This window comes from Alosa sapidissima, chromosome 11, assembly GCF_018492685.1.
Source record: "Alosa sapidissima isolate fAloSap1 chromosome 11, fAloSap1.pri, whole genome shotgun sequence".
Classification (NCBI taxonomy): domain Eukaryota; kingdom Metazoa; phylum Chordata; class Actinopteri; order Clupeiformes; family Clupeidae; genus Alosa; species Alosa sapidissima.
In genome coordinates, this window is record NC_055967.1 from 17,312,639 (window position 1) to 17,337,638 (window position 25,000).

General features: G+C 47.9%; 1 protein-coding gene across 1 annotated transcript in view; it reads left to right on the forward strand.

Annotated features, from left to right (window-relative positions):
- The window catches only part of dennd4a (DENN/MADD domain containing 4A), a 62,608-nt gene that overhangs the window by 21,745 nt on the left and 15,863 nt on the right, over nt 1-25,000 (forward strand). The window contains 7 exon segments of the mRNA XM_042110210.1: nt 605-750; nt 1,129-1,155; nt 18,319-18,440; nt 20,462-20,594; nt 20,926-21,132; nt 22,288-22,416; nt 23,920-24,064. Of these exon segments, the coding sequence (XP_041966144.1) occupies nt 605-750; nt 1,129-1,155; nt 18,319-18,440; nt 20,462-20,594; nt 20,926-21,132; nt 22,288-22,416; nt 23,920-24,064 (909 nt within the window).

Sequence of the window (25,000 nt, forward strand, 5' to 3'; positions counted from 1 at the left end):
GAGAGAGAGAGAGACACACACACACACACACACACACTCACTCACACACACACACACACACACACACACACACACACACACACACACACACACACACACTGTGCACAGCCCCAGTGGAAATTAGGCTCGGCTGACATGTCCAGCAGAATCCTTTGTGATTAATAGAACATTTCTCTGCACATCTGCTGCCTCTTACATAAGCACCCCAGAAAGGCCGAGTCCGCCGGCTCGCTGGCTGTCTTGCGTAACATCGGCGCTTAGGTCTCGGGCGGTCAGGTTTTCTGACAGAGCAAGATAAATATCGGCCACTAAGTTCTCACACATCTCTGGCCTTTCATGTGGTCTCGCGGGGGAGAGAAATAGATGGCCTGCTAGCGACAGGTGAATTATAACGAGGCCGCTGGGGTTCACAGCCTTGCGACTGTATCTGTGTGAGAGAACATGTGTTTCCCCCTCACCCTCTTATCTCATACCCCCCCCCCCCGATCTCTCCTCTCGCTGACAGCCTTATCTCCGATCTCTCCCTTATGTCCGATCTCTCTCCCTTATCTTCGATCTCTGTCCCGATCTCTCCTCTCGCTGACTGCCTGTCTGATTTCCGCAGGCTTTCTGAAGAGCCGTGATCGCTCGCACCAGAAGTTCTACTCGCTCATGACCAAGACCCAGATGTTCATCCGGTTTATTGAGGAATGCTCTTTCGTCAGCGACAAAGACGCCAGCTTGGCCTTCTTCGACGACTGCGTCGACAAGGTAACATTTCTTTTTAGAAACATTTTAGAGTTGTGTGTTTACATTGAAGCACTCTGAATCATCACAGTATTTGAGAAGGATCTAAGAGATAATGATGATTAACATCAAGGGCAGAGTGAGGACTAAGTTACCGTAAAAGACAAATAATTGCGCCCACATTGCTGACTAACATTTCCACTTTCCTCCTGAAAGAATTTGTTTGTCATTATTTTATTTTTAGCAGCAGGGCCACTTTTCCTGCACTTGTATCCCCTTGGCTTTCTCTGTGCTATTTCCAGTCTAAACAAGTTTTCTCTCTCTCTGCTTCTCTCTTCCACCTTTTTCTTTCTTTTCTTTTGTTTTTCTTCTCTCATCTCTGTTCACTGCTTGCGTGGAAAGCTCTTCGGAGCGGAGAAGGGAGGCAAGGTAAGCCACAGAGACCCAGAGACAGGTTGTTGTTCCTCTCAGAGCCAAGCTGCAGTGATGGGAAGGGAGATGTTTTTCTCTGCGACGCTTAGAATGACTGATCACCCCCCCCCCCCCCCCCTTTGATATCTCTATGATCGGCTCCCTCCCTCCCAAGTGTCTTAGCGATGCAGATACGAACGCGTTCTCTGGGGAGGCGTAGCGCACCGAGCGCTTTCGTCTCAACAGCATCCAGGTGGAGAGGAGGAGGAGGAGGAGGATCTGAGGATCACAGCAGCTGAGAGGGAGAGAGACGTTTTGCTTCTCGGAGTGAAGCCAGAGTAATCGTTTTGAGAAATCAGGGCCGTCCGAGATCGTGACAGTGACTTCTTGCCGAGTGAGAGAGAGGCTTCTTGCGCGGTGTGCCATGGAGTTCGGGATTGGTAGATGGGTGTATCTGGGCGGGGGAGGGGTTGGGGGGGGTGGGGGGGTTTGGGGCAGAAGAAAAAGGGAGAGATTCAAAATGCTCGAACGCGTTTGGCAAGGGCCTGAGGAGCCTGGGCGGCTGGGCTGTCTCTGTGAGTTTGTGATGGGAGCGTGCAATATTAAATAAATAACACACCGCCATAGCTCTGCTGCAGACAGCACTCAGCGCAAACAGCTAAGACACTCCCGGCCCATCCCGCCAGCATGAATAATGGATGGGAGGAGAGAGCTGTGTGTGCCGCTGGTTGAGCTTGTCAGCAGGGGGATTCAGGGGGGCAGAGGGTGCGGAGTCTCATAAAGGCTGGCGGGGTGTCAGTCAGCTGCCATCGCTACGACACACACATACAGGCATCCAGAGGCATACACAGATGTGCACACAAGCACACACACACACACACACACACACACACACACACACACACACACAAGCACACACTCACTCACACACACACACACACACACACACACACACACACACACACACACACACACACACACACACACAAGCACACACTCAAACATACACACACACACACACACACAAGCACCCACTCAAACACACACACATGCAAAAACACACTCAAACACACAAACATGCAAACACACACACTCACATGCAGATACCGTCAAAAGTGCACGGCCACTCATAAGCAAACACACACACCGTGTGTGTACAGATGTGCACGCCCACACATGGTCACATTAAGCCCATTTCACCCTTCATATTCCCCATACACACACACACACACACACACACACACACACACACACACACACACACACACACACACACTCAAATGTGTGCTTCGTGGCTCTTGGGTGTGTGTGGAGGATATGATGTTCTGTTCCCCCAGCTGTGGCGCATGGAGAACAGCGTGTTCATGTGCTGCTCTGTTCTCCGCTGTGCACTCGTGAACTCCAGCTCATGAAACCGGAATCTCCCTTCAGAGTTAACGTCTTAATTACGCCGAGGGACGTCTGCAGGCACACACACACACACACACACCAGAGTTTATCCTGCTGTGGTCTGCTCTGCCCTCGGCGCTGGTCTGCCTGATGCTGTCCTGTGCTGTGTTGCGCTATGGGATGCCATTTTGTTTGGGCTGTGGTGCCTTTTCCCCCCAAGGTGACTGAGGGAATTAGAGGGTTGTGTTTTGGGGGTTGTGTTTAGCACAGCGGGATTAAAGACTAGAGACTGAATGGGTGGACCTCTGGAGTAGGTCCTCTTGCTTGGTGTGTGTGTGTGTGTGTGTGTGTGTGTGTGTGTTTCTGTGTGTGTGTGTGTATGTGAGTGTGAGTATGTGTGTGTGAGTGTGCATGCACGTAGGCCTGTCTGCAGCATAAAATGCAATGCGGTGTAGTGGTGGTCCTAATGCATTTATACTATTTACACTTGTTAAATGTAGATGATATTGCTTAGTGGAGCAGGACACACATAGCGAGTACTGTAATTGGGGGCCAAGCAGCGAAGCTGCGAAGCCCCATTGTGTTTCTATGTTTTCTTATTATTGGGGGCCAAGCAGCGAAGCTGCGAGGCAACCCATAGTGATTCTATGTTTTCTTCCCTATTATTATTATTACGCTTCCGCCATGGGAGTCTATGGCAGCCCATAGAACCGTATGGTAAAAAGTTGTGAAATTTGGCACACCGATTGGGGACAGGCCCATGATTAATTTCACCAAGTTTCATGTCGGCTCCTCGAGGGCTCTAGCGCCACCAACAGGCCAAAGTTGGACGTGCGTTCACGCACGTAACTTTTGACCTGTTTATCCGATTTTGAAAAATGAGGTACCGTTGGAATCCTTGGACCAAGCAGAGTTCAACGCACCCTATGACGTCATTTTCCGCCATGATGGATTTTCCGCCATTTTGAATTTCATCAAAATCACTTAAAACGTATCAGAGGTCACACATTTTGTCCGATCGACACCAAACTTCATAGATATCATCTACAGACCATGCCTCATTAATGCATTGCTTTTTGTCTTCGGAACTAAAACCGTTCGCGCGTAACAGCCAATCGAAATTTGCGGCGAAGCCGCCAAACAGGAAGTGAGCTCATATCTCAGCAACCCATTGATCTATCATAACCAAACTTATTCCATGGACTCAAGACCCAATCAGGGGGACGCTCAAGAAATTTGGTGACCTTTGACCTCTAGGGGGCGCTGTAATTAAGAAACATGCCTTTTGGCCTGTAGCAGCAGTTGTGCTTAGAATTAAAACCCACTAGTGGTGTCTGGTACTACTGTTGAAGGTCCTTAGGCCGACCCAAGCCAACTTGTGATGTCATCCTAATTGATTCGGCCGCCATATTGGATTAAATCAAAAACACAAAAAAGTTTTGGCAGGTCACAAATTTCATCTGTTCCTCACCAAAATTGGCAGAGACCATCTTCAGACCATGCCTGATGAGTGCATTGCTTTCTGGAACAATTGACAGAAGCTTTGGCCTGTACCAGCCAATCAAAATTTGCGGCAAAGCCGCCAAACAGGAAGTGATTTCATATCTCAGCAACGCTTTCATGTATCAAAACCAAACTTAGTACATGTACCTCAGACCACATCGGGAGGACGCTCAAGAAATTTGGTGACATTTGACCTCTAGGGGGCTCCGTAATTGACAAAAATGCATTTTGGCCAGTAGTTGCTGATGCGCATTATTTTGCAATGGAAGTCAATGGCAGCCCATAGAACCGTCTGGTAAAAAGTTATACAATTTGGCACACTAATTAGGGACAGTCCAATAATTCATTTCACCAAGTTTCATGCCGGCACCTCCAGCGCTCTAGCGCCACCAACAGGCCAAAGTTGGACGTGCGTTCACACACGTAACTTTTGACCTGTTGATCCGATTTTGAAAAATGAGGTACCGTTGGAATCCTTGGACCAAGCCGAGTTCAACGCACCCTATGACGTCATTTTCCGCCATGATGTATTTTCCGCCATTTTGGATTTCATCAAAATCACTTAAAACGTATCAGAGGTCACACATTTTGTCCGATCGACACCAAACTTCATAGATATCATCTACAGACCATGCCTCATTAATGCATTGCTTTTTGTCTTCGGAACTAAAACCGTTCGTGCGTAACAGCCAATCGAAATTTGCGGCGAAGCCGCCAAACAGGAAGTGAGCTCATATCTCAGCAACCCTGCCATGTATCATAACCAAACTTACTACATGGATTCATCACCCCAATAGGAGGACACTCAAAAACTTTGGTGATCTATGATTTGTAGGGGGTGCTGCAATTAGCAATATTGCATTTTGATCTATAGTTGCTGATGTGTTTTATCGATCTTTTATTTTTTGATGTGAAACTGATGACAACATGTTCCATCCAGTTCATTCTAATGCGTGCGTGCAAGGGCGGGGCGTGCCAGGACGGGGTGGGACGGGCAGGGATGATTAGGTGGGGGGCTGGCTGGCGGAGGCAATGACAATACTCAGCCCTGTTTCAGCCCTACAAAATCAAGTATGTTTTCATATTAAACTTGTTGAAAGTGTTGATGGCGGGTATCTGCTGAATTCAATCTTGTCACCGTGGCTACTCCGGCCTATACTGCTTGGCCCCCTCATTGCTGCTTGCAGCTATATTTGGGGGCCAAGCAGCGAAGCTGCGAAGGCACCCATTGTTTTTCTATTTGTTCTTATTATTATTATTATTATTATTATTATTATTATTATTCCGCCATTAAAGTCAATGGCAGCCCATAGAACCGTCTGGTGAAAAGTTGTGAAATTTGGCACACTGATTAGGGACAGTCCCATGATTAATGTCACCAAGTTTCATGATGGCACCTCAAGCACTCTAGCGCCACCAACAGGCCAAAGTTGGACTTGCGTTCACGCACGTAACTTCTGACCTGTTGACCCGATTGTCAAAAATGAGGTATCGTTGGAATCCTTGGACCAAGCCGAGTTCAACGCACCCTATGACGTCATTTTCCGCCATGATGGATTTTCCGCCATATTGGATTTTAGTGAAAGTGAAACTAAAACTTCACAGGTCACAAATTTTGTCCGATCGTCACCAAACTTGACACACATGATCTTCAGCCCAAGCCTCACAAAAGATACTCCTTTTCGTCTTCGGAACTCAAAGCGTTCGCCCGTAACAGCCAATCGAAATATGCGGCGAAGCCGCCAAACAGGAAGTGAGCTCATATCTCAGCAACCCATTGATCTATCATAACCAAACTTATTCCATGGACTCAGGACCCAATCTGTGGGACGCACAAGAAATTTGGTGACCTTTGACCTCTAGGGGGCGCTGTAATTAAGAAACATGCCTTTTGGCCTGTAGCAGCAGTTGTGCTTAGAATTAAAACGCACTAGTGGTGTCTGGTAATACTGTTGGAGGTCCTTAGGCCAACCCAAGCCAACTTGTGATGTCATCGTAATTGATTCGGCCGCCATATTGGATTTAATCAAAAACACGTACGAATTTTCGCAGGTCACAAATTTCAGTGGATCCTCAACAAAATTGGCAGAGATCATCTTCAGACCATGCCTTATCAGTGCATTGCTTTCTGGAACAATTGACAGAAGCATTCGGCTGTAACAGCCAATCGAAATTTGCGGCGAAGCCGCCAAACAGGAAGTGAGCTCATATCTCAGCAACCCTTGCATGTATCAAAGCCAAACTGGGTGCATAGACTCATGACCCAATCAGGGGGACACTCAATAAATCTGGTGACCTTTGACCTCTAGGGGGCGCTGTAATTAAGAAACATGCCTTTTGGCCTGTAGCTGCTGTTGTGTTTGGAATTAAAATGCACTAGTGGTGTCTGGTAACACTGTTGGAGGTCCTTAGGCCGACCCAAGTGAACTTGTGATGTCATCGTAATTGATTCGGCCGCCATATTGGATTTAATCAAAAACACGTACAAGTTTTCACAGGTCACAAATTTCAGCGGATTCTCACCAAAATTGGCAGAGACCATCTTCAGACCATAATCTATCAATATATTGCTTTCTGGAACAATTGGCAAAAGCATTCGCTTGTAACAGTCAATCAAAATTGGTGGCGAACCCGCCAAACAGGAAGTGAGCTCATATCTCAACAACCCTGCCATGTATCATAACCAAACTTACTATATGGATTCATGACCCCATTAGGAGGACGCTCAAAAAATTTGGTGACCTTTGACCTGTAGGAGGTGCTGCAATTAGCAATATTGCATTTTGATGTGTAGTTGCTGATTTGTTTTATCAATCTTTTATTTTTTGATGTGAAACTGATGACAACATGTTCCATCCAGTTAATTCTAATGCGTGCGTGCAAGGGCATGGCAGGATGGGGTGGGACGGGCTGGGGTGATTAGGTGGGGGGGCTGGCTGGCGGAGGCGTGGCAATACTCAGCCCTGTTTCAGCCCTGTTGATCACGGGTGTCTGCTGAGTTCTATCTTGTCGCCGTAGCTACTCCGGCCTATTCTGCTTGGCCCCCTCATTGCTGCTTGCAGCTATATTTGGGGGCCAAGCAGCGAAGCTGCGAGGCAACCCATAGTGATTCTATGTTTTCTTCCCTATTATTATTATTACGCTTCCGCCATGGGAGTCTATGGCAGCCCATAGAACCGTATGGTAAAAAGTTGTGAAATTTGGCACACCGATTGGGGACAGGCCCTTGATTAATTTCACCAAGTTTCATGTCGGCTCCTCGAGGGCTCTAGCGCCACCAACAGGCCAAAGTTGGACGTGCGTTCACGCACGTAACTTTTGACCTGTTGATCCGATTTTGAAAAATGAGGTACCGTTGGAATCCTTGGACCAAGCAGAGTTCAACGCACCCTATGACGTCATTTTCCGCCATGATGGATTTTCCGCCATTTTGAATTTCATCAAAATCACTTAAAACGTATCAGAGGTCACACATTTTGTCCGATCGACACCAAACTTCATAGATATCATCTACAGACCATGCCTCATTAATGCATTGCTTTTTGTCTTCGGAACTAAAACCGTTCGCGCGTAACAGCCAATCGAAATTTGCGGCGAAGCCGCCAAACAGGAAGTGAGCTCATATCTCAGCAACCCATTGATCTATCATAACCAAACTTATTCCATGGACTCAAGACCCAATCAGGGGGACGCTCAAGAAATTTGGTGACCTTTGACCTCTAGGGGGCGCTGTAATTAAGAAACATGCCTTTTGGCCTGTAGCAGCAGTTGTGCTTAGAATTAAAACCCACTAGTGGTGTCTGGTACTACTGTTGAAGGTCCTTAGGCCGACCCAAGCCAACTTGTGATGTCATCCTAATTGATTCGGCCGCCATATTGGATTAAATCAAAAACACAAAAAAGTTTTGGCAGGTCACAAATTTCATCTGTTCCTCACCAAAATTGGCAGAGACCATCTTCAGACCATGCCTGATGAGTGCATTGCTTTCTGGAACAATTGACAGAAGCTTTGGCCTGTACCAGCCAATCAAAATTTGCGGCGAAGCCGCCAAACAGGAAGTGATTTCATATCTCAGCAACGCTTTCATGTATCAAAACCAAACTTAGTACATGTACCTCAGACCACATCGGGAGGACGCTCAAGAAATTTGGTGACATTTGACCTCTAGGGGGCTCCGTAATTGACAAAAATGCATTTTGGCCAGTAGTTGCTGATGCGCATTATTTTGCAATGGAAGTCAATGGCAGCCCATAGAACCGTCTGGTAAAAAGTTATACAATTTTGCACACTAATTGGGGACAGTCCAATAATTCATTTCACCAAGTTTCATGCCGGGACCTCAAGCGCTCTAGCGCCACCAACAGGCCAAAGTTGGACTTGTGTTTACGGACGTAACTTTTGACCTGTTGACTCGAATGGCAAAATGAGGTATCATTGGAATCCTTGGGCCAAGCCGAGTTCAACACATCCTATGACGTCAATTTTTGACCTCTGTGTTTAAATCACAGCAAGTGTGATCATATCTCAGTCAATCTTTTATTTTTGATGTGAAACTGATGACAGCGAGTTCCATCCAGTTAATTCTAATGCGTGCGTGCAAGGGTGGGGCGGGGTGGGACGGGCAGGGGCGGTTGCGGCGGTGGGCTGGCTGGGGGAGGGGGCGGCGACACTCAGCCCTGGTTCAGCCCGACAAAATCAGTTATGTTTTGATGTGAAACTTGACCTTGTAACTCAGCCAATCTTGGGTTGTATGGCATGGAACTTGCTGTGACTGCTTAAGGCTATATGTCTGATGCAACGGCATTGACTTACATGGCAAATCTGGCCTGCTGATCTCACTGCTTGGCCCCCTCATTGCTGCTTGCAGCTATATTTGGGGGCCAAGCAGCGAAGCTGCGAGGCAACCATTGTGTTTCTATTTGTTCTTATTATTATTATTATTATTCCGCCATTGAAGTCAATGGCAGCCCATAGAACCGTCTGGTGAAAAGTTGTGAAATTTGGCACACTGATTAGGGACAGTCCCATGATTAATGTCACCAAGTTTCATGATGGCACCTAGAGCACTCTAGCGCCACCAACAGGCCAAAGTTGGACGTGCGTTCACGCACGTAACTTTTGACCCCTATGGCCGATTGTCAAAAATGAGGTATCGTTGGAATCCTTGGACCAAGCCGAGTTCAACGCACCCTATGACGTCAATTTCCGCCATGATGGATTTTCCGCCATATTGGATTTTAGTGAAAGTGAAACTAAAACTTCACAGGTCACAAATTTTGTCCGATCAACACCAAACTTGACACACATGCTCTTCAGACGAAGCCGCACAAAAGTTATTCCTTTTCGTCTTCGGAACTAAAACCGTTCGCGCGTAACAGCCAATCGAAATTTGCGGCGAAGCCGCCAAACAGGAAGTGAGCTCATATCTCAGCAACCCTTGCATGTATCAAAGCCAAACTTGGTGCATGGACTCAGGACCCAATCAGGGGGACGCTCAAGAAATCTGGTGACCTTTGACCTCTAGGGGGCGCTGTAATTAAGAAACATGCCTTTTGGCCTGTAGCTGCTGTTGTGCTTAGAATTAAAACGCACTAGTGGTGTCTGGTAATACTGTTGGAGGTCCTAAGGCCGACCCAGGCCAATTTGTGATGTCATCTTAATTGATTCGGCCGCCATATTGGATTTAATCAAAAACACGTACGAATTTTCGCAGGTCACAAATTTCAGCGGATCCTCACCAAAATTGGCAGAGAACATCTTCAGACCATGCCTTATCAGTGCATCGCTTTTTGGAACGATTGACAGTAGCATTCGGCTGTAACAGCCAATCGAAACTTGCAGCGAAGCGGCCAAACAGGAAGTGAGCTCATATCTCAGCAACCCTGCCATGTATCATCACCAAACTTACTACATATGTTCATGACCCCATTAGGAGGACGCTCAAGAAATTTGGTGACATTTGACCTCTAGGGGGCACCGTAATTGACAAAAATGCATTTTGGCCAGTAGTTGCTGATGCGCATTATTTTGCAATGGAAGTCAATGGCAGCCCATAGAACCATCTGGTAAAAAGTTATACAATTTTGCACACTAATTGGGGACAGTCCAATAATTAATTTCACCAAGTTTCATGCCGGCACCTCAAGCGCTCTAGCGCCACCAACAGGCCAAAGTTGGACTTGTGTTTACGGACGTAACTTTTGACCTATTGACCCGAATGGCAAAATGAGGTATCATTGGAATCCTTGGGCCAAGCCGAGTTCAACACACCCTATGACGTCAATTGTTGACCTCTATGTTTAAATCACAGCAAGTGTGATCATATCTCAGTCAATCTTTTATTTTTGATGTGAAACTGATGACAGCAAGTTCCATCTAGTTCATTCTAATGTGTGCGTGCAAGGGTGGGACGGGGTGGGATGGGCAGGGGCGGTTGCGGCGGTGGGCTGGCTTGGGGAGGGGGCGGCGACACTCAGCCCTGGTTCAGCCCCACAAAATCAGTTATGTTTTGATGTGAAACTTGACCTTGTAACTCAGCCAATCTTGGGTTGTATGGCATGGAACTTGCTGTGACTGCTTAAGGCTATATGTCTGATGCAACGGCATTGACTTACATGGCAAATCTGGTCTGCTGATCTCACTGCTTGGCCCCCTCATTGCTGCTTGCAGCTATATTTATTGGGGGCCAAGCAGCGAAGCTGCGAAGGCACCCATTGTGTTTGTTAGTTTTCTTATTATTATTATTATTATTATTATTATTACGCTTCCGTCATTGAAGTCAATGGCAGCCCATAGAACCGTCTGGTGAAAAGTTCTGAAATTTGGCACACTGATTGGGGACAGTCTCATGATTAATTTCACCAAGTTTCATACCGGCACCTTGAGCGCTCTAGCGCCACCAACAGGCCAAAGTTGGATGTGCGTTCACGCACGTAACTTTTGACCCGTTGATCCGATTGTCAAAAATTAGGTATTGTTAGAATCCTTGGACCAAGCCGAGTTCAACGCACCCTATGACGTCAATTTCCGCCATGATGGATTTTCCGCCATTTTGGATTTCATCAAAAACACTAAAAAGTCTTCAAAGGTCACAAATTTTGTCCGATCGACACCAAATCTGACACACTTGATCTTCAGACCAAGCCTCACAAAAGTTATTCATTTTCGTCTTCGGAACTCAAACCGTTCGCCCGTAACAGCCAATCGAAGTTTGCGGCGAAGCCGCCAAACAGGAAGTGAGCTCATATCTCAGCAACCCATTCATCTATCATAACCAAACTTAGTACATGGACTCAGGACCCAATCAGGGGGACGCTCAAGAAATCTGGTGACCTTTGACCTCTAGGGGGCGCTGTAATTAAGAAACATGCCTTTTGGCCTGTAGCAGCAGTTGTGCTTAGAATTAAAACCCACTAGTGGTGTCTGGTACTACTGTTGAAGGTCCTTAGGCCGACCCAAGCCAACTTGTGATGTCATCGTAATTGATTCGGCCGCCATATTGGATTTAATCAAAAACACGTACAAGTTTTCGCAGGTCACAAATTTCAGCGGATCCTCACCAAAATTGGCAGAGACCATCTTCAGACCATGCCTGATGAGTGCATTGCTTTCTGGAACAATTGACAGAAGCTTTGGCCTGTACCAGCCAATCAAAATTTGCGGCGAAGCCGCCAAACAGGAAGTGATTTCATATCTCAGCAACGCTTTCATGTATCAAAACCAAACTTAGTACATGTACCTCAGACCACATCGGGAGGACGCTCAAGAAATTTGGTGACATTTGACCTCTAGGGGGCTCCGTAATTGACAAAAATGCATTTTGGCCAGTAGTTGCTGATGCGCATTATTTTGCAATGGAAGTCAATGGCAGCCCATAGAACCGTCTGGTGAAAAGTTGTGAAATTTGGCACACTGATAAGGGACAGTCCCATGATTAATGTCACCAAGTTTCATGATGGCACCTAGAGCACTCTAGCGCCACCAACAGGCCAAAGTTGGACGTGCGTTCACGCACGTAACTTTTGACCCGTATGGCCGATTGTCAAAAATTAGGTATCGTTGGAATCCTTGGACCAAGCCGAGTTCAACGCACCCTATGACGTCAATTTCCGCCATGATGGATTTTCCGCCATATTGGATTTCATCAAAAACACTAAAAAGTCTTCAAAGGTCACAAATTTTGTCCGATCAACACCAAACTTGACACACTTGATATTCACATCAAGCCTCACAAAAGTTATTCCTTTTCGTCTTCGGAACTCAAACCGTTCGCGCGTGACAGCCAATCGAAATTTGCGGCGAAGCCGCCAAACAGGAAGTGAGCTCATATCTCAGCAACCCATTCATCTATCATAACCAAACTTAGTCCATGGTCTCAGGACCCAATCAGGGGAACGCTCAAGAAATCTGGTGACCTTTGACCTCTAGGGGGCGCTGTAATTAAGAAACATGCCTTTTGGCCTGTAGCTGCTGTTGTGCTTAGAATTAAAACGCACTAGTGCTGTCTGGTAATACTGTTGCAGGTCCTTAGGCCGACCCAAGCCGACTTGTGATGTCATCGTAATTGATTCGGCTGCCATATTGGATTTAATCAAAAACACGTATACGTTTTCGCAGGTCACAAATTTCAGCGGATCCTCACCAAAATTGGCAGAGACCATCTACAGACCATGCCTTATCAGTGCATTGCTTTCTGGAACAATTGACAGAAGCATTCGGCTGTAACAACCAATCGAAACATGCGGCGAAGCCGCCAAACAGGAAGTGAGCTCATATCTCAGCAACCCTTGCATGTATCAAAGCCAAACTTGGTGCATGGACTCAGATCCCAATCAGGGGGATGCTCAAGAAATCTGGTGACCTTTGACCTCAAGGGGGCGCTGTAATTAAGAAACATGCCTTTTGGCCTGTAGCTGCTGTTTTGCTTAGAATTAAAATGCACTAGTGGTGTCTGGTAATACTGTTGGAGGTCCTTAGGCCGACCCAAGCCGACTTGTGATGTCATCGTAATTGATTCGGCCGCCATATTGGATTTAATCAAAAACACGTACACGTATTTGCAGGTCACAAATTTCAGCGGATCCTCACCAAAATTGGCAGAGACCATCAACAGACCATGCCTGATGAGTGCATTGCTTTCTGGAACAATTGACAGAAGCATTGACCTGTACCAGCCAATCGAAATTTGCGGCAAAGCCACCAAACAGGAAGTGATTTCATATCTCAGCAACGCTTTCATGTATCAAAACCAAATTTAGTACATGTACCTCAGACCCCATCGGGAGGACGCTCAAGAAATTTGGTGACATTTGACCTCTAGGGGGCACCGTAATTGACAAAAATGCATTTTGGCCAGTAGTTGCTGATGCGCATTATTTTGCAATGGAAGTCAATGGCAGCCCATAGAACCGTCTGGTAAAAAGTTATACAATTTGGCACACTGATTGGGGACAGCCCAATAATTAATTTCACCAAGTTTCATGCCGGCTCCTCAAACGCTCTAGCGCCACCAACAGGCCAAAGTTGGACGTGTGTTCACAGACGTAACTTTTGACTCGTTGACCCGAATGTCAAAATGAGGTATCATTGGAATCCTTGGGCCAAGCCGAGTTCAACACACCCTATGACGTCAATTGTTGACCTCTGTGTTTAAATCACAGCAAGAGTGATCATATCTCAGTCAATCTTTTATTTTTGATGTGAAACTGATGACAGCAAGTTCCATCCAGTTCATTCTAATGCGTGCGTGCAAGGGTGGGACGGGGTGGGATGGGCAGGGGCGGTTGCGGCGGTGGGCTGGCTGGGGGAGGGGGCGGCGACACTCAGCCCTGGTTCAGCCCCACAAAATCAGTTATGTTTTGATGTGAAACTTGACCTTGTAACTCAGCCAATCTTGGGTTGTATGGCATGGAACTTGCTGTGACTGCTTAAGGCTATATGTCTGATGCAATGGCATTGATTTACATGGTTAATCTGGCCTGCTGATCTCACTGCTTGGCCCCCTCATTGCTGCTTGCAGCTATATTTATTATTATTATTATTACGCTTCCGTCATTGAAGTCAATGGCAGCCCATAGAACCGTCTGGTGAAAAATTCTGAAATTTGGCACACTGATTGGGGACATTCTCATGATTAATTTCACCAAGTTTCATACCGGCACCTTGAGCGCTCTAGCGCCACCAACAGGCCAAAGTTGGATGTGCGTTCACGCACGTAACTTTTGACCTGTTGATCCGATTGTCAAAAATTAGGTATTGTTAGAATCCTTGGACCAAGCCGAGTTCAACGCACCCTATGACGTCAATTTCCGCCATGATGGATTTTCCGCCATTTTGGATTTCATCAAAATGTCTTAAAACGTATCAGAGGTCACAAATTTTGTCCGATCGACACCAAACTTCACAGATATCATCTACAGACCATGCCTCATTAATGCACTGCTTTTTGTCTCCGGAACTAAAACCGTTCGTGCGTAACAGCCAATCGAAATTTGCGGCGAAGCCGCCAAACAGGAAGTGAGCTCATATCTCAGCAACCCATTGATCTATCATAACCAAACTTAGTCCATGGTCTCAGGACCCAATCAGGGGGACGCTCAACAAATTTGGTGACCTTTGACCTCTAGGGGGCGCTGTAATTAAGAAACATGCCTTTTGGCCTGTAGCAGCAGTTGTGCTTAGAATTGAAACCCACTAGTGGTGTCTGCTACTACTGTTGAAGGTCCTTAGGCCGACCCAAGCCAACTTGTGATGTCATCGTAATTGATTCGGCCGCCATATTGGATTAAATCAAAAACACAAAAAAGTTTTGGCAGGTCACACATTTCATCTGTCGCTCACCAAAATTGGCAGAGACCATCTTCAGACCATGCCTGATGAGTGCATTGCTTTCTGGAACAATTGACAGAAGCTTTGGCCTGTACCAGCCAATCAAAATTTGCGGCGAAGCCGCCAAACAGGAAGTGATTTCATATCTCAGTAACGCTTTCATGTATCAAAACCAAACTTAGTACATGTACCTCAGACCACATCGGGAGGACGCTCAAGAAATTTGGTGACATTTGACCTCTAGGGGGCTCCGTAATTGACAAAAATGCATTTTGGCCAGTAGTTGCTGATGCGCATTATTTTGCAATGGAAGTCAATGGCAGCCCATAGAACCGTCTGGTAAAAAGTTATACAATTTTGCACACTAATTGGGGACAGTCCAATAATTCATTTCACCAAGTTTCATGCCGGCACCTCAAGCGCTCTAGCGCCACCAGCAGGCCAAAGTTGGACTTGTGTTCACGGACGTAACTTTTGACCTGTTGACTCGAATGGCAAAATGAGGTATCATTGGAATCCTTGGGCCAAGCCGAGTTCACACCCCCACACACCCTATGACGTCAATTTTTGACCTCTGTGTTCAAATCACAGCAAGTGTGATCATATCTCAGTCAATCTTTTATTTTTGATGTGAAACTGATGACCGCAAGTTCCATCTAGTTCATTCTAATGTGTGCGTGCAAGGGTGGGACGGGGTGGGATGGGCAGGGGCGGTTGCGGCGGTGGGCTGGCTGGGGGAGGGGGCGGCGACACTCAGCCCTGGTTCAGCCCCACAAAATCAGTTATGTTTTGATGTGAAACTTGACCTTGTAACTCAGCCAATCTTGGTTTGTATGGCATGGAACTTGCTGTGACTGCTTAAGGCTATATGTCTGATGCAACGGCATTGAGTTACATGGTTAATCTGGCCTGCTGATCTCACTGCTTGGCCCCCTCATTGCTGCTTGCAGCTATATTTGGCATTAATATGCTGTGTGCTGTGGAAAGGCTGCCAAAGGGTGATTGATTTAGCTAACGCTACCCCAGCAGGCGGTCTGCTGCAGAGCTCACGGAGGCGACACAGTGAAGGTCGAGCATGGGCTACACCCCTGTCCACCCCTGTGGCCTGAATACCAGCTGAGCGAATCATCCACTCGGCAGAGTGGAATAGAAGAGACTGTCCGGTCCTCCGGTCAGCATCTACCCCATCATTTGGCTCAGCAGTGCGGAGAGAGGAGCAGACAGCCGGTCCAACAAACCCAGCTCTCCCCTAGTGTTCTGCCTGACCCTTCAGTCCAGTCCAGTCCAGTCCAACAAACCCAGCCCCTCCTAGTGCTCTGCCTGCTCCCTACAGCCTGCGTCCACCCCCATCATGGGGTTCCAAGCAGCACTCTGAGAGAACACGAGACAGCTTAGCCCTGCAGACTCAGCTCTCTGACTAGTCTCTGGCCAGCCCACCCCACAGTTCTCATGAGCACAGGAGACAGCTGAACCAGGTCACTCAGCTCTCTGGCTGGTCCGTCAGTCCAGCGCCTGCCCATCATTGGGCTCAGCAGAAGTAGGGCCAGTAGAGGCCAGTGGCTTCCCCAGCACTCTGCTGTTGTTATCCACGCCGCACTACCAGCATAAGTGCCCTCCCTGAGAGTCTGCTATTGTCCTGCGGAGAGCTGCAGGTCAGCTCACGGACCCTCTGCCCAGTGCAATCCAGGTCACGCAGGGCTGGTGGCCTCATCATTTATGACAATCCCATTGTTTTGCCTGCGGAGAGGCCCCCCTGACGACTCGTTAGCCTCGTGGAGCTCCGCTCAATCCCGGCCAAACAGTTATTGTCCACCCCGTCTAAAACGCTCTGCACAAACAGGCCACAGTGGTCAGGGAATTCTAGGACACTGTTTTGGTCAACAAGACAGAACACGTCAGCGCCTTGCTGTTAGCACAGAAACCTACCAGAGGACATGCTTGTGGGCTTCAACAATGGCTAGACGAGGGTTTTATGTGTTGTTTTATAGGTCTGTTTTAACACGGCTTTATAGAATCAAAAGCAGTGCAGAGCACGCAAGTGTATTAAGAAAACAGCCCCTGCTGCTGCTCATCGTCCAACTGTGCGCATGTGTCCTCTGAAGTATGAGGTCGCTAGCGGAGGCAGCCAGACAGACGCTCGGTCGACTTAGGCTGTGCTCCGAGTGCCAAGCGGCACGCCAGTGTGTCAGCCCGCCCCGCCAGCCGCTGCCGCCGTCGCCGTCGTCATGGCATCAGTGCAGCCAGCGGTAATGGTCTCATGTCCCCAGAGCTGCAGTGTGGCGCGGCCGAATTAAGAGCAGGTCAGCGAGCATGGGGTGGAGGCAGCAGATGGCTGAGGATTGGATTGGAGGGTGGAGGGAGAGATGGAGAGATATAAGGAGGGAGAGAGATAGAGAGAAAGAGGGAGAGAGAGAGAAAGAGGGAGAGAGAGAGCTGGCTGGATCAGACTAGTCTCTCTCTTTCTCTCTCTCTCTCTCTCTCACTGATGTTGGTTGCCTGCAGGGCTGAGGCCCAGTCTGGATTAAGACAACACGGTGATGTCATTTGGGCCCAGAGCCATTGATCTGACAGAACTGCCCTCCTCCTCCTCTTCCTCCTCCTCCTCCTCCTCCACTGCTCCTTCTTGTCCGGTCTGATGTGATCTCTGATCTGGGATCAGTCTTCCCTTTTCATTCTTCTCCTAATCTCTGATGTCTGATCTGGAATCAGTGGATGGTTAGTCTTGGCACTGCCAACCCAGTTCTGGGATCAATCTGGCCCCCCTTTCCCCTCCTCTTCCTCCTCCTCGTCCTCCTCCTCGTCCTTGTGTCTAATGTGATCCAGGATCAATCTAGCCACTCCACCCACCTCCTCCTCATTCTCCTCCTTGTGGCTGGTGTGTGATGGATGATCTGGGATCAGTGTGGCCTGTGCCCGATGAGTGATACTGGATGGGGTGTGAGACCCCAGGGAGCTGCTCTGTTTCCAGTGGCTTTGCATTAGTGCATTAGTGTGTGTGGAGCGCAGCACGGCCACTGCCCAGACATGACGGGGGGGGGGGGGGGGGGGGGGGGGGCAGCTTGTGCATGTCATGGCATGGGTGTGGCTCTGGCTGTCTTTAATCATGTGTGTGTGTGTGTGTGTGTGTGTGTGTGTGTGTGTGTGTGTGTTTCCTTCAGATTAAAGTGAAAAAGCATTAAAGACATTTGATGATTTTTACGTGATTTTGATTTGTGTTTGTTTCTGTGTATGTGTGTGTGTGTGTGTGTGTGTGTGTGTGTGTGTGTGTGTGTCTGTGTGTGTGTGTCTGTGTGTCTGTGTGTCTGTGCATGTGTGAGTGTGCAATGATGTACTACTGTATGTACATATAGGATGAAGTGTTGGTGTGTGTGTGTTTGTGTGTGTGTGCGTGCATGCATGTGTGTGTAATGATGTGTTCATGCGACTGACGTACTTGTGTGTGTGTGTGTGTGTGTCCTCAGGTGGACAGTGAGAAGCTAGAGGACGCTCGGCTCATTGAGCTGGATAAGTCCCACCGCAGTGAACACACCGTCTTCATCACCCCCCCAGAAATGCCCCCAGAGGAGCCCACAGCACGCTACAGGTACAACACACACACAAACACAGTCACACACACTTAGACATATGCATACACACACATGCACACACACACACACACACACACACACACACACACACACACACACACACACACACACACCTACTAAAACCCTTGCACACATGCAGACTGGAGCCATTTTTTAGCACTCTTTAAATCAAACTGTCTCATAAACATGCCAATGTGCATACAGAGCACACACTAACACATACTGTGCAGCATACACACTCATGCATACATATTGGCATACACATGCACATTCATGCATGCATAGCCACGGTCATGCACTGATAATCAGCTAATGAATCATACAAGGCTTATGTACAGCTACACATATACACACACACACACATACACAAACTTCTAGACAATATGACACACACATAGCTAGCATGCAATCAAAGGAACGCCAATAACGGTCCCTCTCGGCTACTAGATAGTAAAATAATAATGATGGTGATAAAATACTCTAGGCATCTGTAACCAAGCTAGAATAATCCTCTCTGGAGGTTTACAGTCGACAGCAAATCTCTCCAGGGAAGCGCTGTCTACACAAATACTCTCCTGCCATCACAAGCCCGAGCCCGCCATGATACACACTCCTGGGAGACAGTTTGCGCAAATTAAAAGCCTCCATTATTCCAGGATTTACCGCTATTGTCAGGCCGTGTCCCAGTAAGATGACTTTGAGCTATGGCATTGTGGGTTTCTAACAATGCGCACGCACACACATACACACACATACATACACACACACACACACACACACACACACACACACACACACACACACACACACACACACACACACACACAGTAACTCTAACAAAGCGTTTTAAGTGCTAATGCCAGTGCACTCTGTGACTGAAGAGTGGAAGCAATGTGTGTGTGTGTGTGTCTGTGTGTGTGTGTGTGTGACAGCACATTATAATATTTCAGTCTTTTTCTTTATTCTGTTAGCAGTCTAATTTTTTGGTTATATCACATGAGATTCCTTTCTCTCCACAATCCTAAACATCAGCTTCCTAACACAGTCATGTGTGATAGTAGGAGACATGTGCTCGGAGGCTAATCTTTTTCTCCTGGCGCCGTGTGGCATGCCATACATGTTTTATAGCAATTTTCCTAATGTGTGTGTAGTCTGACCTTGGGCTGTATGGCATCGCGGGATTCCGTCTGACCTACATTTCCCGCTCCGTTCAGTGCCTTTCACAGACGGTTTTGTCCAGGAGCCCTTACGCTACAGTAGAGGTCCTCGCTCCCAGGCTCCGCACTTCATGGGTGTGGCCTTGACATGGGGCACAGAGACCTATAGAGCAGAAGAGGCTGGCACTGCCAACCCAGTTTACAGGCACAGAGACCTATAGAGCAGGAGAGGCTGGCACTGCCAACCCAGTTTACAGGCACAGAGACCTATAGAGCAGGAGAGGCTGGCACTGCCAACCCAGTTTACAGGCACAGAGACCTATAGAGCAGAAGAGGCTGGCACTGCCAACCCAGTTTACAGGCACAGAGACCTATAGAGCAGGAGAGGCTGGCACTGCCAACCCAGTTTACAGGCACAGAGACCTATAGACCCTAAGAGATGCCACCAACCCAATTTACAGGCACAAAGACCTGGAGAGCTGGGCTGGGTAACCTCTGGCCTGTTTCCATGACAATGACACACAGCTAATGTAGAAACAGCTCAGCTTTAAATAGCATTAAATACCCAGAGCATACCCACCACACATACGTCCCCAGAGCATACAGTACCCACCACACATACATGCCCAGAGCATACCCAACACACATGTATACGTGCCCAGAGCATACAGTACACAACATACATACATGCCCAGAGCATACCCAACACACATACATGCTTTATGTTGCATGGTACAATGGTGTGTGGATGGGTGTGTGTATTGTGTGGTTCTGGACACTGTGGGTAGGTGTGTGTGTGTGTAGTATGTTGTGTGTTAATGTACATAAGGTGAGTAAGTGATGGTCTTGTGTTGCCGTAGTTACGCCGGCTTTCCCGCTCTGAGCGCCGAGCTCTGCCAGTCTCAGGAGGAGCAGCACGTTTCCATGGCAACCACCACAGCCAGACATGGCAGCCCCACCAGCCCCTCGGCAATCTTCCGGCGCTCCAAGCAGGTTAGTGTACACACACACACACACACACACACACACACACACACACACACACACACTGCTGTACACACACACACATACACAAACACGCACACACAGACACACACATGTACACAACACCATACACACACAGTTGTTAAAATATTATGCGCCTCCAGTTGGCCCATATATCCAGTAGTTTCTTCAGGTGTTGCATCCTCTTAGCTCAGTGTGTTTCACTAAATCCGCTCTCTTGCCCCCTCCACTCCCCTCCTCTCTCGCTCACCCCCCCTTCCTCCTCCTCCTCTCTCGCCCACCCCCCCCTTCCTCCTCCTCCCTCCCGTGTCCGCTGCAGGAGATCAAGCTGGCCCAGAAGATGGCCAAGACATACTCCTCCATCCCGCAGATGTGGTCCAAGTGCCTGCTGCGGCACTGCCACGGCCTGTGGTTCATCTGCCTGCCCGCCTACACCAGCGAATGCCACTCCAAGGTGCGGGCACTGCGCACCGCCTACGACCTCCTGCGGAGCATGCAGGACAAGAAATTGCAGCCGCCCGACGAGGTGACCGCACGCACCTGCATTTACATGGAGTCATATACATGACATTACATTTGCATGGAGTCATACATTTAATACATTTACATTGAGTCATATACATGACATTACATTTGCATGGAGTCACATATACATTAAATGACACTATCTGTTACTGATCAAAGGTGCTTGGTGGAAGTTGTTCCATTATGTTATTGGTCATTTAGCTGCCACTATCATTCAGAGTGGCTTCAAATGAACTACAAGGGCAGTCCTGCAGAGCAGCCTGGTGTTAAGTGGCTTCAAATGAACTACAGGGACGGTCTATGCAGAGCAGCCTAGTGTTAAGTGGCACAGGAACAGTCCTGTAGAGCAGCCTAGTGTTAAGTGGCTTCCTCAGGGCCACACTGGGGTGGTCCTCGGCCCTTGGGGTTGAACTGATGTGTATACTTTACAGATATTGTATATTATACAATCCACATACATACATTATATAGAAACGTAATGTGGACTTGGACTCAATAATGTATATTGTATTTCTATGTACAGTAGACATTGAGCAGATGCTTTTATCTGAAGTGACTTACAGTGCTGTATATATATAGCCCCCAACAAAATAATCCACCAGAGAATTCCCAAATGGCAGCAGCAGCAGTACAGCTCAGCTGTGTGTGTGTGTGTGTGTGTGTGTGTGTGTGAGAGAGAGAGAGAGAGAGAGAGAGAGAGAGAGAGAGAGAGAGAGAGAGTGACTGTAGAGGAGCGATCCATCAACATTAACGTGCTTAGAGAGGAGTGAGCATACAGCAGTCAAGGGGAAGAGAGAGGAGAAGTGATGGGAAAAGAGGTTATTAAGAGCAGTGATTAAGAGATGGCCTAAAGCCTGAAATAAAAGAGTGTGAGTGATTAATCATGGTGTCTCTCTCTGTGTGTGTGTGTGTGTGTGTGTGTGTGTGTGTGTGTGTGTGTGTGTGTGTGTGTGTGTGTGTGTGTGTGTGCCTACCTGTATGTGCCTGTGTCCATGTCTGTGTGTCTGTTTGTGTGTGTGTGTGTGTGTGTGTGTGTGTGTGTGTGTGTGTGTGTCTACCTGTATGTGTTGTGTCTGTGTCCATGTCTGTGTGTTTGTGTCTGTTTGTGTGTGTGTGTGTGTGTGTGTCTGTGTGTGTGTTTCCCACACTGCTGTAGGTGTGTTACCGGGTGCTGATGCAGCTCTGTGGGCAGTATGGTCAGCCGGTGCTGGCTGTGCGCGTCCTGTTTGAGATGAAGAAGGCCGGAGTCCAGCCCAATGCCATCACCTATGGCTACTACAACAGGGTCAGTACACACACACACACACACACACACACACACACACGCATCTATGGCTACTACAACAGGGTCAGTGCTACAAACACACACACACACCTATGGCTACTACAACAGGGTCAGTACAAACACACACACACACACACACACACACACACACACATATATGGCTACTACAACAGGGTCAGTGCTACACACACACACACACACACCTATGGCTACTACAACAGGGTCAGTGCTACACACACACACACCTACAGGACTGTATGGCTACTACAACAGGGTCAGTGTTACGAACACACACACCTATGGCTACTACAACAGGGTCAGTGCTACACACACACACACACACACACACACACACACACACACCTATGGCTACTACAACAGGGTCAGTGTTACGAACACACACACCTATGGCTACTACAACAGGGTCAGTGCTACACACACACACACACACACACACACACACACACACACCTATGGCTACTACAACAGGGTCAGTGTTACGAACACACACACCTATGGCTACTACAACAGGGTCAGTGCTACACAAACACACACCTATGGCTACTACAACAGGGTCAGTGCTACAAATACACACACACACACACACCTATGACTACTACAACAGGGTCAATCTATTTCTAGTATGTTTAAATACTTTGCAGTATTTCTACTCTTTTCTTGTTCTATTAGAGTAGAGTTAAAGTGTATCAACTCAGGCTACCAAACCGTGTCACAGGATTAGCCTGTGGGTTTGGACAGGGCACTGATTATTTAAGTGGCATGAAGTTATGTGTTGTTGGAGTCATATTATGAAAATGTGCAAGTGGTATATTATGGAAGTGAGACACAAAAGTCTGTAATCAAGCTGCAATGCAATGCACAGCAGATGTAATTGGTTTCCATGGTTTCAGGATGAAATTCATTCTGTCCGGTAATTAGTTTCCAAATATCTTGGAATGATCTCTTTGAGTGGGACACTCATGCCTGCACACACACACACACACACACACACACACACATACACACACACACCCACACCCATCGAAACACACACACACACACACACACACTACTGTATGTCCAGCAGAGATTAGATTGAATTCGGTGGTGGTAATTACGGGCAGTCCTTGAGAGGGTAGGCAGTCTATGTGAGATAATGAGTGGGTCGCACAACAGAATTAACTCAACTAATCTCAGAGGATCTCTTCTTTTCTCTCTCTCTCTCTCTCTCTCTCTCTCTCTCTCTCTCTCTCTCTCTGGCTTCTTCTCCAGGCCTTCTCTATCTCTGTCTCTTTACCTGTGTGTCACTCTATCTATTTTATCTTTTTCTCTTTAATATGAAAATATGATAGATTGTCTTTGTTGGATTTTGTAATGCACTATGTCTTGTAAGGGTTTGATTTCTGAGCAGGTGTTTTAATCCTTTCTCCCCATCCCTCAACTTCTCTCTCTCTCTCTCTCTCTCTTTCTCTTTCTCTCTCTCTCTTTCCCTTCTTCCCACAGGCGGTCCTGGAGAGCACGTGGCCCTCCACCACTAGAGGGGGCTACTTCCTGTGGGGGAAGCTGCGAAACGTGCTGCGGGGTGTGGTCCAGTTCAAACAGGTGTGGCGGAGGCAAGCGCCCGTCTCCAGGGAGACACACCTCTCAGGTGAGCTCAAACCCCCCCCCCCCCCCCCCCCCCCCCACACACACACACCTACCTCCTCCTCATCTCATTCTCATTTTTCTTAGTGCAGCCGGACAACCCCACACACACCACACACACACCACCACTCTGCACCCCATCCTATCCTGCCTCACAACCCCACACACACCACACACACACCATTCAAACCACACACACACCACCACTCTGCACCCCATCCTATCCTGCCTCACAACCCCACACACACCACACACACACCATTCAAACCACACACACACCACCACTCTGCACCCCGTCCTATCCTTCTCTACCCCCACCCCCCACTCCATCTGACGCAGTCCTGGTACTGGCTGCTTTTAGAGGGCGCCCCTCTATTCTCCTCAAATAGCCCAGTACAGACTGAGAGAAGGAACATGCAGCAAATTCATAATTCATCCTCAGTGAATAGCACAGGCATAGTGATGTGCAGAAGAGAGGAGATGAGAGGAGAGGAGAAGAGAGGAGAAGAGAGGGTGCAGAATAGAAAAGAAGAGAGGAGAAGAGAGAAAAAGAGAGGGAGCAGAAGAGAGGAGAAGAGGGAAGAAGAGAGGGAGCAGAAGAGAGGAAAAGAGAGGGGGGTCTTTTGGCAGCTAAGGCTGCGGCTGTCCTGTTAGTGCTCACAGCAGAATCAGAATGTGCCCCCCCCCCTCTTTCTCTCTCTCTCTGTCCTCTATAGCCATTTCTCCGACAGTCAGATGAGCTCAGCTTTGACAGTTTTTGGTCAGACTGCCAGAGAGGGCTCTCCCAGAGGAACATGTGACTCCCTGTCCTCCTCCTCTACTCCCTTCCCTCCTTAATTCACACACCTCACTCCAGACAACCCTCATTATACACACACACACACACACACACACACACACACACACACACACTCACACACACACGCACACACATACGCAC